Source organism: Pristiophorus japonicus, chromosome 18 (genome assembly GCF_044704955.1).
Source record: "Pristiophorus japonicus isolate sPriJap1 chromosome 18, sPriJap1.hap1, whole genome shotgun sequence".
Taxonomy (NCBI): domain Eukaryota; kingdom Metazoa; phylum Chordata; class Chondrichthyes; family Pristiophoridae; genus Pristiophorus; species Pristiophorus japonicus.
The window spans coordinates 78,481,849-78,502,420 of NC_091994.1; the positions used below are offsets into that span (position 1 = coordinate 78,481,849).

The window sequence follows — 20,572 nt, forward strand, 5'->3', positions numbered from 1 at the left end:
TCAGTAAATATATTAATATTCAATTTTTGTTAACAAAATGATTTGTTTTTCAGGAGGTAGAACTCTTGTCTCTGAGTCTAAATGACAGAGGTGTGCCACCTTTCAGATGAGATGAGACCCTATCTGCCTGTCGAGGTGTATTTAAAAAAAAAAAAATCCCATGGCACTATTCAAAAATGAGCAGGGACTTCTGGTATCCTGGTCAGCATTCCCTTCTCAATCAAACACCAAAAACAGAGTCACTATTCATTACTCTACAGTGCTGCTTGTGGGATGTTGCTATGTGCAAAATGGCAATCTACATAACAACAATCACCACATTTCATTATGTGTGAGAAGATGAGAGACATAATATGTCACTATATAAATGCCAGTCTTTTGTTGTATGATTTTTACTTTGATTTTTCCATGGAAGGGGAAGGGAAAATGTTAGTGATATGGGTGCGAGGTAAAGACAAATCACCTTAAGAAATGGATCATATCCTGCATTCAACATTCTCCCATTTGCCTTGATTCCTTGAGATTGCAAAAAAAAGCGAACAAGCTCCCTACTGTAACAGGTGACAGATTCATAGATCCGCAGGGTCATTGGTTCTCTGCAAATCTGTTTACACATAGGAGTCTAGCAGATAGTCTGAGAATCATGGGGTCAGCAAACTGTTTCATCCTAATAGAGCTGAAAAATAACAATTATTCTGCAACTGCAGCTTCATATTAAGTTATTAAACTCTCATTGACCTGTGTGGTTCTGCATATGGATAGGGAGAGAAAAAAATAAAGAAAAACTGACTGCCACATTTATCTAAATTCACCCACTGTAGTGTTTTGCCCGAGTCCGATTCAGATCTAACATAAAAAGAGAAAATGCTGGAAATCGCAGCGGGTCAGGCAGCATCTGTGAAGAGAAACAGAGAGTTAAAGTTTCGGGTCTGTGACCCTGCGTCAGAACTGGAAACGTTTTTGAGATGTAACAGATTTTTAAGGAAGTGCAAGAGCAGTGAGAGGGGGAGGGGAGGAAAGAACAAAAGGGAAGGTCTGTGATGGGGTGGAGGGCAGGAGCGATTAGAGAGACAAAAGGGATGGTGGGCAAAAATGAGATGGTAATGGAACAAGTTAGGAAACAAAATGAGTCTCGAGAGGATGTGAATGGCGGTATCATCACCAGCTGCCCTGGGAAAGGAAAAAAAGGAGGAAAGAAAAAAAAAAATTATGGGCAGAGGTTATGGTCTGAAATTGTTGAACTCTATGTTGAGTCCAGAAAGCTGTAAAGTGCCTAAACAAAAAATGCGATGCTGTTCCTCGAGCTTACATTGAGCTTCATTGGAACAGTGTAGGAGGCCAAAATAGAGCTGGAGCGCTGGGCCCTGCAACATCGTGGGCGAAGGTGCGGCGAATGTGGGTACAGGGCCCAGAAGAGCCGAGGGCTCAGGGGCAGCACGGCCCAGCTCACACTGCGATATGTGTGTGCACTAGGTTCGTGCAGCAGAGCAGGTCTCCAGTCGTCCTGGTTAACCCTTGCCACTGGATAAAGACCCTTGTTCTGCAAAGCCTGTGTGGTGGCTGATGTGCAATGGTCACCACACTTTCTTTAAAAATCCATGCACAGGCATCTTCCACCCCCTCAACTGGAGTTCAGGACTGGAAAATCGGGTTCTTCATTGAAACATCTGTGAACTCTTGTGGAAGCAAGTCATCCTCGTTCAAGGGACCGCCTGTGATGATGTAGGAGGATGAGGACAGAGAGGCCAGAGTGGGAGTGGAGCGGGGAATTAAAGTGACAGGCAACCGGAAGCTCGGGGTCTGATTCAGTTCTAGTTGGAATTCCCTTAGCACTACAAATAATCTGTTTTTCTCAGGCTATACTATCTTAGTTTATGGCGAAGTATAAATCTGAACTTACTATCAAGTCCAATTGTTTCCTCTTCTCTTTTGTTGATCCTAAATTGCAAAAACATAATCCTATTGGCTCTTCCTCCTCCCAAGCATTATATTGAAATGGAAACTCCTCACACCATCTCCAACTCTAATCTGTTTGTTCCCAGGATCTTAAACCTGTTGAACTCTCACCTCCCTCAATCTTCCTCCTACAGTCAACAGGCTTTTAAAACTCAGCTTTGACTTTGCCTGCCCACATGGACTGCAGCGGTTCAAGAAGGCAGCTCACCACCATCTTCTCAAGGGCGATTAGGGATGAGCAATAAATGCCGGCCTTGCCAGCGACGCCCACATCCCATGAACGAATAAAAAAAACTACTATTACTTGTCTTAACTTGAGTGTCACCATTTGTCTGGGCTAAAACTGCATGGGAGTAGGGCTGTACTTTAAAAAGAAATTGTGCATATCCAGAACAGGTCTGCTTACACAATGTGCCAATGAAAAAGTGGGTTACACATTCCTGAACAAGTGTTGTTTTTACATGCAGCAATTAAAACAGGACTTTGTTTGGTTTCTATTTGTCAATGTCAAGGAAATATTCCCTAAAATCCAATCTTCCATTTCAAAACCAGCGACGTGACCAATCCTACTTTTGTCCTAGTTCTTTCAGCTCTAGGTGGCCTATACCAAAAGCTTTGACCCTTCACATCACAGTCTCAATTAAAGCAAAGCAAACAACAAACAATGTTGTTCAGTATGTTTTATTCACATAAAGCAGTACAGTGTTACACGGCATGTCTGATTAGTGGGAAATTGCCTTCCCATTTCGTGATGTACCAAGGCTGGCTTTTGGATTGTGGACACATAGTTACGCCTTGCGGACTAGAAGAGGAAAAAAGATTGATCTTAGAATCTTTAAAAAATACTGAACTTTTTGTCTAAACAAATACTTGAGGTGGCCAATATTAAGTTCTAGACTTCCAGCAGATCCAGAGAAATGACTGTCTTCCTGAGCCAGCCAAGTTCCAGCTCATCTGCTTTGATGCTGGAACAATTGCTAATATTACAGTACTAAAGCTACTCAAATACCAGGAACAGCTCCGTTACTGTAATATTCCTGCTGATCATATCCTAAATCATAGCAAGTCCTGTTCAGCCATCACCCCTGTGCTCATTGACACACTGACTCCTGGTCCAGCAACACCTCAATTTTAAAATACCCATTCTTGTATTCAAATCCCTCCACGGCCTCGTCCTTCCCTATGTCTATAACCTCCAGCCCTACAATCCACCAAGATCTCTGCACTGCTCCAATTCGGGCTTCTTACGCATCCTCAATCTTAATTGCCCCACCATTGCCAGCCATGTCTTCAGCTGCAAAGGCCCTAAACTCTGGAATTTCCTCCCTAAACCTTTCTGCTTCTCTACCTCTGTCTCCTCCTTTAGCATATTCCTTAAAACCTACCGCTTTGCCCAAGCCTCTGGTCATCTATCCTAATATTTCCTGTGGCTCGGTGTCAAATTGTGTTTGATAACGCTCCTGTGAAGCACCTAGGGACATTTTACTACAAAAATGGCACTACATAAATGGAAGTTGTTGTTGAAAGTAGAAGCAGAGAACCCAAGTGGAAATTAGTGAAAATTTGCACGGCTAATCCGTGATTTGCACAGCCAGTATCTGATTTGCATGGCTACAACAACTTGTATTTATATGGCGCCTTTAACATAGTGAAACCGTTATATATGCAGACTAGATATATTCTCTGTGTAGTCACTGTATAGTTGCAACTGGTGGAGACTGGGGTTTCCTGCCCCTGTGGCAGAGGCTGTCCACCAGAGGGCACTGCGGTGGGAGACCTGAGGGTCACCTGCATAGGTGTGCAGGGCCCAGTACAAAAGGTTGCTCACCATGCTTGTGCCTCACTCTGGAGTTACGAATAAAGGACCAAGGTCACTACAGTTTGAGTACAGCACATTGCCTCGTGGAGTCATTCATGTGCATTATAGACATAACAGAAACGTCCCAAGGCACTTCACAGAAGTATTATGACATAAAAAATTGAACACCGAGCCACAAAAAGACAAATCAAGGAAGGTGACTAAAAGCTTGCTCAAAGAGGTATTGAAGGAACGTCTTGAAGGAGGAGAAGAAGTAGAAAGGCAGAGAGGTTTAGGTAGGGAGTTCCAGAGCTTGGAGCTTAGGCAACTGAAGGCACGGCCACCAATGATTGAGCGATTATAATTAGGAAAGCTTAGGAGTGCAGACACCTCAGCGAGTTGTGGGGCTGGAGGAGTTAGGGAGGGGCGAGACCATGGAGGGATTTGAAAATAAAGATGGGAATTTTGAAATCGAGGCATTGCTTAACCAGAAGCCAATGTAGATCAGCGAGCACAGGGGTGATGGGTAAGCGGGACTTGGTGCAAGTTAGGACACGGGCAGCCGAGTTTTGGATCACCTCTAGTTTATGCAGGGTAGAATGTGGGAAGCTAGCCAGGATTGTGTTAGAATAGTCAAGTCTAGAGGTAACAAAGGCATGAATGAGGGTTTCAGCAGGGGATGAGCTGAGGCAAGCGTGGAGGTGGGCAATGTTACAGAGGTGGAAATAGGCGGTCTTAGTTACGTTGCGGATATGTGGTCGAAAGCTAATTTCAGAGTCAACTATGACACCAAGGTTGTGAACAGTTTGGGTCAGCCTCAGACAGGTGTTGGGGCGAGGGATGGAGTCAGTGGCTCAGGAACGGAGATTGTGGCGGGGGCTGAAAACAATGGCTTCGGTCTTCCCGATATTTATTGGAGAAAATTTCTGCTCATCCAGAACTGGATGTCAGACAAGCAGTCTGACAATTTAGAGACTGTGGAGGAGTTGAGAGAAGTGATAGTGAGGTATGAGTGTCATCAGCTAGTCGCTGACTTGCATGGCCAATACCTGATTTGTACTGTCATTTTGTGAATCTGACCTTCCTGGCTAGGAGGGTGCTCTTCACTTGCAAATTTTAAACATACACAGTGCACAGGCATGTACTTCCTCAAAATATTAAAAATAGATACATTTATAAAAGGACGGCCTTATTTGTACTGCAAAAATGGCCAACATGCTCCACCCTTTGTTGCTGATTGGTCCTCTTGGAGGATAAGCCACATCCTGAAGTTTCACAGGAATGTGTAACTGGAACCGCCCATCCCAAGGTCTCACTGACTTTGCAAATTGTAAGTCGATCCACTTTGACTTCCTGAAGCAACAAGAGGACAGAGCTCGCCAGAAGACAGCAAGTGTCAACCAAAGTGACTTACCCCAGGGCAAGTACATCCCTCCCCACAGCCAAAGTGCCTTGCCCCAGTGCAAATATATTCCTCCCCCAGCTGAAGTGCCTTACTCCAGTCCAAGTACATCCTTCCCCACAGCCGAAATGCCTTATCCCATGCAAGTACCGCCTTTGCCCCACCCCACCATAGATGGAGCAGGTATTGTGTACGGATTGTTAACAGGTTTATTGGGTATGAAGTGACTAATGACATTGTCGTGCCTTTGGATATCATCCACTCCAACAATGTCCCTTGTAGGGAGTTGGAAGAACGTGATCCGCCTCGCCCCACCCCACCTGTGTCTCTCTTCCCCCACCAGCCTCTCTCTCCCCTCCCCCAGCCTCTCTCACCAACCCCCCTCCCCGCCTGCCTTTCTCTCCCTCCCAGTCTCTCTCCTCCCAGCCCCTCTCTCCCATCCCCAGTGTCTCTCTCCCCTCAGCCTCTCTCCCCTCCCCCCACCCACACTTTCTCTCCCCAGCCTCTCGCTCTCGGCCCTATGCCGTCGGTCTCCAGGACCTGCCCGGCCGGAGAGAGAGTCGGAACTCAGGTCCTGCTTCTCGGCACTACGCACATGGAATGATTCAGGTCGGGAGCAGGGCAGAGCTTGACGGGGTGGGGCTTGTCGCATGTTAGTCAAAAAAGTGCAGTACGGGCAGAGGGACGCCTGTCTGTCAAAAAAAGTGCAGTACAAATAATTACATCGAAGAATAAAACCGGACTGACCACCCAGTATTGACCTCGGCACTGGCTACAGACGCGACAATGGCATGTCCAGTTGACCCTGCAAGGTCCTCCTCACCAACGTGCCAAAATTGGGAGAGCTGTCCTACAGACTAGTCAAGCAATAGTCTGATAGTTATACTCACAGAATCATACCTTTCAGCCAATGTCCCAGAGTCCTCCATCACCATTCCTGGGTATGTCCTGTCCCTCCATGTTGAACACCACTTAGAAGAAGCATCATCATCATAAGCGGTTCCTTGCACGAGGATGACTTGCTTCCACGAGTTCACAGGTGTTTTGATGAAGGACCTGATGTTCCAGGTCCTGAACTCCAATTGAGGGGGTGGAAGATGCCTGTGTGTGAATTTTTTTAATGTGTGGTGACCATTGCACACCAGCCACCACACGGGCTTGACAGAGCTAGGTCTTGGTCCAGTGGCAAGGATTAACCAGGACGACTGGAGACCTGCTCTGCTGCACGGACCTAGTGCGCATACATATCGCAGTTTGGGCTGGGCCCGTGCTGCCCCAGGGCCCTCGGCTCTTCTGGGCCCCGTACCTTCATCTGCAGCATCGCCACTCCTCCGCCATAAACATTCACTGCATCTTACCACAAACACTTGCCGCTCATCCAACCCGACCTTCCCACTCCTCTGTACCTGGGTCCGGCCAATGTTCCTGCCCACGCTCCAAAACGGCGACCAGGGTTTTGATGACGTCACCCATCTCAAAATTGTCGCACACTTGGAGCAGCTCGCGCTGGAGGTTGAAGTGGTATACCGCTCCAGCTCTTTTATAGCCCGACCTGCAGAGCTGTTCTCTCGCAGGTCGGGAGGCCACGATGTCCCAGGCCTGCCATTCCAGCTCTTTAATAGCCCGACCTGCGTAGCTGTTCTTTTGCAGGTTGGGGGGGCCTTGCAAGAAGCACTGAGATTAGCAAGGGCAAAGAATGTACTCTGGGTGGGTGACTTCAATGTCTATCACCAAGAGTGGCTCCAATACTACTGACCGAGCTGGCCGTGTCCTGAAGGACATAGCTGCCAGACTGGACCTGCAGCAGGTGATGAGAGAAAAACCTCGTCCTCACCAATCTACCTGTCTCAGATGCATCTGTCCATGACAGCATTGGTAGCAGTGACCAGCGCACAGTCATTGTGGAGACTAAGTCCCGTCTTCACATTAGGACACCCTCCATCATGTTGTGTGGCACTACCACCATGCTAAATGGGATAGATTCCAAACAGATCTAGCAGCAGCAGCAGAATTGTATTCCACCACAATCTTTAACCTCATGGCCCGGCATAGTCTCCACAATGACTGTGCGCTGGTCACTGCTACCAATGCTGTCATGGACAGATGCATCTGAGACAGGTAGATTGGTGAGGACGAGGTTTTTCTCTCATCACCTGCTGCAGGTCCAGTCTGGCAGCTATGTCCTTCAGGACACGGCCAGCTCGGTCAGTAGTATTGGAGCCACTCTTGGTGATAGACATTGAAGTCACCCACCCAGAGTACATTCTTTGCCCTTGCTAATCTCAGTGCTTCTTGCAAGGCCCCCCCGACCTGCAAAAGAACAGCTACGCAGGTCGGGCTATTAAAGAGCTGGAATGGCAGGCCTGGGACATCACTCTACCATTAACATCAAGCCAGGGGACCAACTGTGGTTCAATGAGGAGTGTAGAAGCGCATGCCAGGAGCAGCACCAGTCGTATCTAAAAATGAGGTACCAACCAGGGAAGCTGCAAAACAGGACTACTAAAAGCAGAAACAGCGGAAGCAGCAGGCCATAGACAGGACTAAGTGATCCCACAATCAACGGATCACATCAAAGCTCTGCAGTCCTGCCACATCCAGTCGTGAATGGTGGTGGACTATTAAACAACTAACGGCAACAGGAGGCTCCATGATTATCCCCATCCTCAATGATGGCGGAGACCAGCACGTGAGTGCAAAGGACAAGGCTGAAGCGTTTGCAACCATCTTCAGCCAGAAGTGCCGAGTGGATGATCCATATCAGCCTCCTCCTGAAGTACCCACCATCACAGAAGCCAATGTTCAGCCAACTCGATTTACTCCATGTGATATCAAGAAACGGCTTTGCTCAGTGGATACAGCAAAGGCTATGGGCCCCAACAACATACCAGCTGTCATGCTAAAGACTTGTGCTCCAGAACTAGCCGCGCCTCAAGCCAAGCTGTTATAAGAACATAAGAACATAAGAAATTGGAGCAGAAGTATGTCATACGGCCCCTCAAGCCTACTCCACCATTTAATACGATCATGGCTGATCCGATCATGGACTCAGGTCCACTTCCCTGCCCACTCCCCATAACCCTTATTCCCTTATCGGTTAAAAAACTGTCTATCTCTGTCTTAAATTTATTCAATGACCCAGCTTCCACAGCTCTCTGAGGCAGTGAGTTCCACAGATTTACAACCCTCTGAGAGAAGAAATTCCTCCTCATCTCAGTTTTAAATGGGCGGCCCCTTATTCTAAGATTATGCCCCCTAGTTCTAGTCTCCCCTATCAGTGGAAACATCCTCTCTGCATCCACTTTGTCAAGCCCCCTCATAATCTTATATGTTTCAAAAAGATCAGCTCTCATTCTTCTGAATTCCAATGTACAGTTACAACACTGGCATCTATCCGACAATGTAGGAAACTGCCCAGGTATGTCCTGTCCACAAAAAGCAGGACAAATCCAACCCACCCCATTACCGCCCCATCAGTCCACTCTCAATCATCAGCAAAGTGATGGAAAGTGTCGTTGACAGTGCTCTCAAGTGGCACTTACTCACCAATAACCTGCTCACCGATGCCCAGTTTGGCTTCCACCAGGACCACTTGGCTCCAGACCTCATTACAGGCTTGGTCCAAATGACAAAAGAGCTGAATTCCAGAGGTGAGGGGAGAGTGACTGCCCTTGACATTGAGGCAGCATTTGACCGAGTGTGACATCAAGGAGCCCTAGTAAAACTGAAGTCAATGGGAATCAGGGGGAAAACTCCCCACTGGCTAGAGTCATACCTAGCACAAAGGAGGATGGTTGTGGTGGTTGGAGATCAATCATTTCAGCCCCAGGACATCGCTGCAGAAGTTCCTCAGGGCAGTATCCTAGGCCCAATCATCTTCAGCTGCTTCATCAATGACCGTCCCTCCATCATAAGATCAGAAGTGGAGATGTTCACTGATGACTGCACAGTGTTCAGTGCCATTTGCAACTCCTCAGATAATGAAGCAATCCATGCCCACATGCAGCAAGACTTGGACGATATTCAGGTTTGGGCTGATAAGTAGCAAGTAACATTCACGCCACACATGTGCCAGGCAAAGATTATCTCCAACAAGCGAGAGTCTAACCACCACCCCTTGGCATTCAATGGCATTACCATCACCAAATCCCCCACCATCAACATCTTAGGGGTCACCATTGACCAGAAACTTAAGTGGACCAGCCACATAAACACTGTGGCTACAAGAGCAGATAAGAGGCTGGGTATTCTGTGGCAAGTGTCTCACCTCCTGACTCCCCAAAGCCTTTCCACCATCTACAAGGCACAAGTCAGGAGTGTGATAGAATACTCCCCACTTGCCTGGATGAGTGCAGCTCCAACAACACTCAAGATGCTCGACACCGTCCAGGACAAAGCAGCTGCTTGATTGGCACCCAATCCACCACTTTAAACATTCACTTCCTCCACTACTGGCATACCGTGACTGCAGTGTATACCATCTACAAGATGCACTGCCAAGGCTTCTTCGGCAGCACCTCTCAAACCCACAATCTCTACCACCTAAAAGGACAAGGGCAGCAGGCACATGGGAACACCATCACCTCCATGTCCAGCTCCAAGTCACACACCATCCTGACTTGGAAGTGGCAAGTAACATTCGCGCCACAAAAGTGGCAGGCAATGACCATCTCCAACAAGCGAGATTCTAACCATCGTCCCTTGGCACTCAATGGCATTACCATTCAATGGCATCAACAGCCTGGGGTTCACCATTGACCAGAAACTTGACTGGACCAGCCACATAAATACTGTAGCTACAAGAGCTGGTCAGAAGCTGGATATTCTGTGACAAGTGTCTCACCTCCTGACTTCCCCAAAGCCCTTCCACCATCTATAAGGCATAAGTCAGGAGTGTGATGGCATACTCTCCATTTGTCTAGACGATTGCAGCTCCAACAACACTCACAAAGCTCAACACCATCCAGGACAAAGCAGCCTGCATGATTGGCACCCCCATCCACCACCTTTAGCATTCATTCCCTCCACCACCGGCGCACCCACCGCGGCTGCAGTGTATACCATCCACAAGATGCACTGCAGCAACTCGCCAAGGCTTCTTCAACAGCACCTCCCAAACCCTCGACCTCTACCACTATCACCTAGAAGGACAAGGGCAGCAAGCGCAGGCGAACACCATCACCTGCAAATTCTCCTCCCAGTTACACACCACCCTGACTTGGAAATATATCGCCATTCCGTCATTGTCACTGGGTCAAAATCCTGGAACTCCCTCCCTAACAGTGGGAGTACCTTCACCACACGGACTGCAGCGGTTCAAGAAGGTGGCTCACCACTACCTTTTTAAGGACAATTAGGGATGGGCAATAAATGCTAGTCTTGCCAGCGATGCCCAGATCCTAAGAATGAATATAAAAAATAATGCCCAATTCAGGATGATTTTTGACTTGGAGGGGAACTTGGAGATAATGGTGTTCCCAAGACATTGCTTGTCCTTCTTAGTGATATACATCACAGGGCTGGGAGGTGTTGCCAAAGTATACTTGGTGAGTTGCTACATCTATGCTGTAGATAGTAAGTACTGTCGTCACAGTGCACCAACAGTGTAGGGGGTCGATATTGCATTCAGTGGCTTGGTTGTCAGTCAGGTGAATTGCTTTGTCTTGGATGGCATGAAGATTCATGTGTTGTTGCTGACACCCATTATATGAATGGTAAGTATTCCATCACACTCCTGACTTGAGCCTAGTAGGTGGTGAAGAAGTATAGAGGGGTGAGGAGGTGAACCATTTGTTGCAAAATACTCAGCCTCTGCCCTGGTCATGGTTTTTATATGGTCCAGTTAGGATTCTGGTCAATCGTAACCCCAGGATATTGATAGTGGAGGACTTGGTGATGGTGGTGCTGTTAAAGGTCAGAGTGAGGTGGTTAGGCCTTTTATTTTTGAAGATGGTCATTGCCTGATACGAATGTTATGTGTCACTCATCAGCCCAAGCCTGGATATTGTACAGGTCCTGCTGTAGGCTCTCATTGGTTCATCAATACTGTTGGGGTTGTGAATGGAGCTGAACACTACAGAATCATCAGTGAACAGCCCCACTTGTGATCTTATGACAGGTGAAAGGTCATTGATGACATAATTGAAGATGAATAGGCCGGGGACATTGCTCTGAGGAACTCGGCAGCAATGTCCCAAGTGATTGACCTCTGGCAACCATGACCATCTTCCTGTGTGTCAGGTATGACTCGAGCCACTGGGGGGGTTTACCCCTGGGCTGTCAGTGACCTCAGTTTTGCCAAAACTTTTCACTGAGCAATTCCAGTGATTAAAGTTGCAAAGAGTCAGATGAATGAAGACGTATATTGAGGCCTCACAACTCTCCCCTAAAGCTGAGTGAATATTACTGACCCCCCCATATAAAAAGGTTTTCCATATGTGATGCTTTATTTGATGTAATTGGTTGTCAGTCCCAGATTCACCTGAGATGAAATATAAGTCTATTTTTTTCTAACACATCACACTTGAGTAAGGTTATAAAATCGCTGGATGTTATTTTTTGTGATACAAATGATTCTTTCCCCAGAAACATGTAATATAGATTGAGGGAAGGCAGAACTATGGTGACTGACAAGTGCTAAACACACAAAGTAAAGATCACCCAAATCTCAATGTTGTCCAAAACAAATTAATACATGAAATGGCAGTAACTCTGAACAGAGCACAAGTCAATTGGTACAGAATATTTAACCCTGACCGAGCTAACTGCCTACTCAACACGTTGCCAAAAGGGCAAGGAGCCCCTGCAGCTAGAAAGAAAGAAAGAAAGACTTGCATTTATATAGCGCCTTTCACGACCACCAGACGTCTCCAAGTGCTTTACAGCCAATGAAATACCTTTGGAGTGTGGTCACTGTTGTGATGTGGGAAACGCGGCAGCCAACTTGCGCACAGCAAGCTCCCACAAACAGCAATGTGATAATGACCAGATAATCTGTTTTTGTTATGTTGATTGAGGGATAAATATTGGCCAGGACACTGGGGATAACTGCCCTACTCTTCTTCGAAATAGTGCCATGGGATCCATTACGTCCACCTGAGAGAGCAGATGGGGGCCTCAGTTGAACGTTTGATCTGAAAGACGCCAGCTCCGACAGTGCAGCGCTCCCTCAGCACCGCACTAGATTTTTTTGTATGGCAGAAGCTATATTAGTTCTCACTTCGAGTAGTGAGCTGGTGCCTCCCCCAGATGTGGCACAGCCTGACAGCCCTCGCATCAGACATTTAGACAAGGTAACAACGGGACATTTATCAACCATGGGTGGTGCATCGCTGTGCCCGGAGTTGCCGAAACACCGGGAGGTGATGGCGTCCTTTTCACTGGCCCACGTCACGCCTGACTTTACACAGCCAGAGAGGGGTGAGGACCACCGGATGTCCCCAGAGTCCCAGCATCCCAATATATCTATCAATACTTTCGAATGAGATGTTAAACCAAGGCCCTGTCTGTCTGCTCACACAGTCGTAAAATATCCCGTGGGACTACATGAGGAACATGAGCTCCCCCTGTGTCCTGGTCAGCATTTCTCCCTCCAAAAACAGATGATCTAATAATTCATTCAATCACTGTTTGTGAAACCCTCCACATTTGCCGTGCATTTGCCTATATAACAGTGACTGCATTTAAAAAACAATCCTCTGCTTAGGATGTAACCGGTGCTATATAAATACAAATTCTTTCTTTCAGAGACTACACATTATCCGTATCACATCATGCCCAGTGCTCTATGTCTACCAAGAATGTCCTCAACCCTGTCAACCCTCAAAACCTAGCACTATGAAAATGGATGCACTTATTTGTACTGCAAAAATGGCCAACATACTCCACCCTTTGTCTATGATTGGTCCCTTTGGAGGATAAGCCACACCCTGACATTTCACAGAAATGTGTAACTGGAACCGCCTATCCCAAGGTCTCACTGACTTTGCAAATTGTAACTCGATCCACTTTGACTTCCTGAAGCGACAGAGGACAGAGCTCCCCAGAAGACAGCAAGGGCCAGCCGAGTTGCCATACCCAGCACAAGTGCATGCCTCGCCACACCCCACCCCACCATAGATGGGGAATTGTGTGTGGATTGTTAACAGGTTGATTGGGTATGAAGTGGATAGTGACAGTTTCGTGACTTCTGGATATCATCCATTCCAACGAACGTGATCCGTCTTCCCTCAGTTCCCTCTCTCTCCTCTGATCCCCCCACCCGTGCCTCTCTCTCCCCAGCCTCTCTCTCTCCCCCAGTCTCTCACTCTCCCCCCAACCTCTCTCTCTCCCAGTCTCTCTCTCCTGCAGCTTCTTTCCCTCTTCCCCCCAGTCTCTCTCACTCTCCCACCCAGCCTCTCTCTCTATCCCAGCCTCTCTCTCTCCCTCTCTCCAACCCCCCAGCCTTTCTCTCCCCCCGCAACCTCTCTCTCTCCCCCTTAGCCTCTCTCTCTCCCCGTCTCTCCCTCTCCCCCCAGTCTCTCTCTCCCCACCAGCCTCTCTCTCTCCCCCCTCCCGCCCCAGCCTCTCTCTCTCCCCTAGTCTCTCCCTCTCCCCCCAACCTCTCTCTCTCCCAGCCTCTCTTTTCCCCAGCCTCTCTCTCTCTCCCCCAGCCTCTCTCCTCTCCCCCAGCCTCTCTCTCTCCCCCAGCGCCTCTCTTCCCCAATCTCTCCCTCTCCCAGTCTCTCTCACTCTCCCCACAGCCTCTCTCTCTGCCCCCCAATCTCTCTCTCCCTCTCGGCCCCCCCGCCCACTGCTCTCGGCCACCCATGGGCCCTCTCGCCCCCCCCCCCCGAGGGGGGTCGGGGTTGGACTGGGTGCGTGTGGGGGAGTGGGGGGGGGGGGGGGGGAGTTGGGGGGGGGGTGGTGGGAGAGAGTCGGGGCTGGGGCCTGAGCAGGCAAAGAGAGTTGGGGCCTCAGGTCCTGCTTCTTGGCACCACGTGGAGGGAATGATTCGGTGCCCGGGGTGGGGGGGGGCGCGGGGGGAGCGTGACAGGAGGCGGGGCTTGCCAGACGTCTGTTAAAAAAGTGAAGTAAAATAGTTATACTGTATGAACATATCTAATCGTCCCAATGTATGTATCTGTGTGTATTATGTAACCAGTATTCTACTATGAAAGCGCACACACGTTCCTGAATTTGATTAAAAATGTAAAAGACATGATCCGTATGAAAAATAGAGCAATGAGGGACAGTTCACAACATGGATAATATTATTACAAAAGCAAAATATTGGGGATCTGAAATAAAAACAGAAAATGCTGGAAATCTCAGCGGGTCAGGCAGCATCTGGGATGATGGATAATTCCTGGATAATATTATCCTTGATTTAGATACCCTATACCTTTGCTAATGTAACCCAGTGCCTTAAGTGATTTTATTTTACTGGAGCTAAGCTCTGTGCTAATAGTTTGATAGTTTTAACCAATATAAGGTAGAATTTCTGATCGGTGAAGTTTACATACAAACATTTAAGATAAATGGGTCAATGCCTGCATAACAATAGTACATATAGAAATATAGCACAAGTGTGTCATGTATAGGCGTGAACTTTGCCAATTAGAATATCTACACTGATAATCTCTAGATCTCACTGCTTCACTTAGCACATGTTCCTTTATATCCTGGAATAAGGCTAAGGTTGCAGGACCAATGAACAGGTTAAATGGCAGAGTAAATGATGGCTGCGGGACTTAGTATATTGATGTAATCAATAGAACAAGGAGTCTGTGAGAACACAAATAAGGCAACAGAGCTCAGCAACAGATAAAAGCAAGCTCGAAGATTAATTATTATAAGGTGGCGTGTGGAACAGAATGTAGCACCTCCCAAACCCGCGACCTCTACCACCTAGAAGGACAAGGGCAGCAGGCGCATGGGAACACCACCACCTCCACGTTCCCCTCCAAGTCACACACCATCCTGACTTGAAAATAAATCGCCTTTCCTTCACTGTCGCTGGGTCAAAATCCTGGAACTCCCTCCCTAACAGCACTGTGGAAGTACCTTCACCACACGCACTGCTGCGGTTGAAGAAGGCGGCTCACCACCACCTTCTCAAGGGCAATTAGGGATGGGCAATAAATGCCGACTTTTCCAGCGACGCCCACATGAACAAATTTTAAAAAGCAGTAATGTGATAAATATACAGGGAGGGAAGAAAACACAAGAAAAACAAATGGTACTATTTCTTCAAATAGATTAATTTTGTTTTACTAATCATTTGACTAATTGCAATATTCCACAATAAAATAAAATAATTGACGCAGTGTAGTAATATTCATAATGGAGCCTGGAGGACATTTGCAGCTCATCTCCCTTTTTGCTGTACGCTTGCTAGAATCTCCTGTTCTTGCTTCTCTGTTAAGGGAAGGCAAGAGAGTGCCACTGGGAGGCAGCATTATCCCAGCTTCCACAGAACAAGTTAAAGGCTCGTGTTAAAATAGAACCATCGACTCTGTAGTTGTTCTTTTTTCCTTCTTCCCGTTGGAAAGTACCTGCTCGCCACTTGTCAGTGGCATGATTGGAATGAATAGCTCAGTATGTGGGGAATCACTGGTACAGTTCTGTGTCCCATCACTCAGTGGTGCAGTGTACAATGGTCAGTAACATTGATCCCTGAGCCACACAATGGCATTGGATAGAGATAAAAAGGAGAACATGCTGAAAACACTCAGTAGGTCAGGCAGCAGTTGTGGCCAGAGAAACAGAGTTAATGGGCCTGAAATCTTGGCCTCCCCAGGTCCGTACGGAGTGTGTACGGACCCGGGAAGGCTTCGCAAAAGCTGTTTTTTGGCGAGTGATGCGCCAAAAACCGGCTTTTCTGATCTGTCAAGCTCTGGTTTGACAGATCCTCTGTATCCCCACAGCCAGGACATTCACGCGGGCAAGATTGCGGTGTTTGCCCATCTCTTGCCCAGCGAATGTCCTTCAAACTCTTGCGCCTGGTAAAAGCTGGCACATAGCCTACTTTTACCAGCGTAAGAGTTTTAAAACATATTAAAAAAAATTTTTAAACACATTTTTATGTTAAAAACCCTGCTCACTAAGGTTAGTTTATTCTAACCCCTAATTACAAAACTTAAAAAAAAATCAGAAAAAATATATATTTTTTCGAAGACATTTATTAATTTTAATTTCAATTCATTTTAATTATGTGAGGTGTGTTTTTTGTTTTTTATGTTGTGTTCAGTGTGTTTTTTTTCTCATTAATAGCAATGAGAACTTGTGGATACGGAGTTCCCATTGCTATATTGAGAATACTGTACCTGATTGGTTGAGCAGTCACACGTGACCGCACTGTCTGCGTTGGAACCTGGAGGACGGGAGCGCGCGCTGCAGCGCGGGAAGAGAAGGCCTCCCCACCGGAATCGCAGGCGCCTCCGGCACCACCAGGTAATTTCGTAAAAATTCTCGGGTCGGAGGCGTTCGTCCGAAAGAATCCTGCGACCGGAATTCCAGGGCGATGACCTTTCACCAGAATCCAGCATTTTATGTTTTCATTTCAGATTTCCAGCGTCCGCAGTATTTTGCTTTTGTTTTAGTAACATTGGATAGAGGTTCATCTCTGAGTCACACAATAACATTCTTTACCCAAAGAATGGTGAGAATGTGGAACTCGCTACCACAGGGAGTAGTTGAGGCAAATAGTATCGATGCATTTAAGGGGAGGCTAGACAAGCTTATGAGGGAGAAAGGAATAGAGGGTTATGCTGATAGAGTTAGATGAGGAAAGATGGGAGGAGGCTCGAGTGGAGCATAAACACTGGTAGCGACTGGTTTGGGCCGAATAGCCTGTTTCTGTGCCGATTATCCTGTGTAATCCTATGGATAGAGGTTCATGTCTGAGCTGCACAATAACATTGTATAGAGGTTTATCTCTGAGCTGCACAATAACATTGTATAGAGGTTTATCTCTGAGCTGCACAATAACATTTTTGACTTTCTTACCTCTGCAGATTGTGTTATCGTAATCGAGAAGGTACCCCAGCTTACAGGAGCAGTAGTACCCACCCAGGTAGTTGTGACAATGATGGTCGCAGATTGGCTCTTTCAAAGCTGTCTGATCACATTCGTCAATATCTGATAAAGCAAGATGTGACAGAAGGTCAAAGCTTAAATCGGCAGATTTGTCTCCCTTTGTTTTGTTGCTGTCTCATACTGGGTATGGTTCCATGGACAGGGACAGCCCTTCAGTACCTCATCCAAGTGGCCATCCATCAAGTATGTTGCAGCAAGTATCTGCAGGCTAATCATCCATGGGAGAGCATTACATCTGTGTCTACCCCTGACCGCACCAACGCACTTCGAGTGGGAGGTACTTGGACAGCAATCAAGGGAACCCTGACTGGTTCTTCTTCCATCGCCCCGCTTGGCCCAGGGTCTCTGAAGCCAACTGTAGTTAACCGATCTCCAGCTCAGAGTAGCCAACTCAGCACAGATTGAAAATCAAACCTGGGATCTTGCTGGCCCATCTGATTTAGTACTTTGTTTCCCCACAGTGATTACACTTCAATGGTACTTTATTGGCTGTGACGTGCTTTGGGACATCCTGAACAGTGCTATATAACAGCAACAATTAATATTTATATAGCACCTTTAACATAGTAAAATGTCCCAAGGCGCCTCACAGGAGTATTTTAAGACAAAACAGATCCATTTGACATCGAGCCACATAAGAAGAAATTAGCGCAGGTGACCAAAAGCTTGGTTAAAGAGGTAGGTTTTAAGGAGCGTCTTAAAGGAGGAAAGAGAGGTAGAGGGGTGGAGAGGCTTAGGGGGGGAGTTCCAGAGCTTGGCGCCCAGGCAGCTGAACAGTTATAAAAATGCAAGATCTTTCTTTCTCTGTCTTTACCATACCAGGCAGTGCTTTGACCATGGAGCCTTCAAAGGAACTTTATGCTGCATTTATATTAGAGGAGCGCCTTTAAAGGCTTGTACATACTCAGTTGTTTGAAAGTCGCAAAAGCTACCCCAATGGCTTAGTTGATCAATCTGCCAACACTCAATGGGGCCAAAATTCAGCCCCTGATAAGGCCCATTCCTGCCAGAATGCAGCGGCCAGGCAGCGGAATCCAATGGCTACAGATTTGTGATCGAATGGCCGCCGGCAACAAAATTCAGTACCGGGGGTTTTCTGGCGGTCCCCACTTCCGCCCCGCCACTGCTGAGCGGCTTTAAGTGCATCAGCAGTGCGCGCACCGCCGGGACCCCCTAACTCCAGCAAAATTTAGGCTCAAAAATCTAATGCCCACCCAGCCTTTTCTGTCGGTGTAACTTGTATTGTCTCTACGAGCCCTGGCTGCATGCTAGCCATTAGAGGCGAGGGCCCACTACCACGGCTGCCATTTAATTTTTTTTCCCGGCTAACTTCCATGCCGGCCGGACTATTGTGCCCCCAGGTTCGGCCGGGCCATCAACAGGCAGCTTGGCACCCACTCCTGGGAGCCAGGCCACTGGCCCGGCCGAAACCCTCCCTGGTGGCCCAGTGTCCAATCGCGACTGATGGACGATTCTCTCCCCTTTAACGGAGGTGAGAGATGTGGCGACGCAGACGCGCAATGATGTCATCACTGCTCCGCTGAGAATCCGTCCCGCCTCCACTTCCGCCCTGTCATGTATTATTATATATAACTATAGCCTAACATGCTATACATGACTGTAATAAGATATGACCTGTAACCACCAGCATACCTTACCACCAGGGGTGCACTTGCAAGAGACAGGTATATAAGGACAGGTCTCAGGCAACTGCAGCATTCCAGAGCTGTGAAATAAAGGTGCAGGTCCAGAGTGACCTTGACTTCACTACATGCCTCGTGTGAATCTGTACTGAGGGGACAGGACTTTACAGTGGCGACGAGTTACGGGATTACAGAATCCACAGAATGGCGAACAACGGATCAGATGAAAAGTACAATGCTGGAGACAATTGGGAGGACTTTATAGAAAGGCTCCAGCAAAGCTTTGTAACCAAAGACTGGTTAGGAGACGACAAAGCAGACAAGAGAAGACCCATCTCTTGACCAGCTGTGGCTCGAAAACATACGCTTTAATGAAGGATTTGCTGGCACCCGAGAAACCAGCAAGCAAGTCATTTGAAGAATTGAACACACTGGTAAGAGACCACCTGAAGCCAGCGAGCAACCTACACATGGCCAGACACAGGTTCTACAACTACAGACGCTGTGTGGGCCAGAGCATACCCGACTTCGTGGCGGAACTTCGGAGGTTGGCTAGTTTATGTGAGTTCTCCGATGAACTGAGGAGAGAAATGCTGAGAGACTTTTTCATTGAAGGAATAGGCCACGCAGGCATATTCCGAAAGCTTATAGAGACCAAGAACCTGACCTTAGAGGCAGCAGGGGAAGAAGAAACGAGGTTGATTTACAATGCAGGTACGACAACTAACGAAATATCGGAACAAGAAGTTCACAGCATTAAACAAGCTGCTACCCCCACACACAGACAAAACCGGGAGAACAGGCTCTCGACAGCAGGCAGTGGTGCCAGAAGCCATCAAGGGCCACAGAAGCTATCACACCTCATCAACCCACAATGCGAGCAATCAACTACAAACTGAGAGAAGCTCAAAAGAGATCAATCAGGCCAGACGCAGCTTTGGGAACAATGGAAGCAGTCTGTGCTGGAGGTGTGGGGGTGGGCACTCGTCAAGGGGATGTCGATTTCAGCAGGCTGTTTGCAGAAACTGTGAATATACAGGGCATTTGGCCCGCATGTGCAAAAAAACGGCAGCTTGGCTGGTATACGAATTGGATGGGTCGGAAAGCGGAGCAGAAGACGGTGGGGACAGTACCCGGGACACCGATGTACAGCGGGTCAACACGATCAATGGCCGCTGCTCCTACAACAGGATGCCTCCTATAATGATGAGGGTCCTACTCAACGGGATACCTGTCAACATGGAGCTGGATACGGGAGCGAGTCAATCTCTCATGGGCGCTCAACAATTTCAACAACTGTGGTCGCATAAAAGAGACAGACCAAAACTCACAAGGGTCGACACCAAACTGAGGACCTATACCAAAGAAATTGTACCAGTCCTTGGCAGCGCCATGCTCTCTGTCACACACAAAGGGACAGTGAACCGACTTCCCCTGTGGATTGTCCCCGGAGACCCCCCAGCACTGCTGGGGAGAAGCTGGCTGGCAAAACTAAACTGGAAATGGGATGATGTCCATGCCATGTCATTAGAGGAATGGACCTCCTGCTCAACAGTTATAAAGCAATTTGAACATCTCTTTCAGCCAGGTGTGGGCACTTTCAAAGGGGCTAAAGTCAAAATCTATATCACACAGGATGCTAGACCGGTCTATCACAAGACCAGAGCTGTACCCTATGTGATGAGGGAAAAGATT

General features: G+C 47.6%; 1 protein-coding gene across 1 annotated transcript in view; it reads right to left on the reverse strand.

Annotated features, from left to right (window-relative positions):
- Positions 1–20,572, reverse strand: part of LOC139229059 (mannan-binding lectin serine protease 2-like) — a 74,101-nt gene that overhangs the window by 26,418 nt on the left and 27,111 nt on the right. The window contains exon 4 of the mRNA XM_070860717.1: positions 17,145–17,276. Coding sequence (XP_070716818.1) covers positions 17,145–17,276 — 132 coding nt within the window. The remainder of the gene's footprint in view (positions 1–17,144; positions 17,277–20,572) is intronic.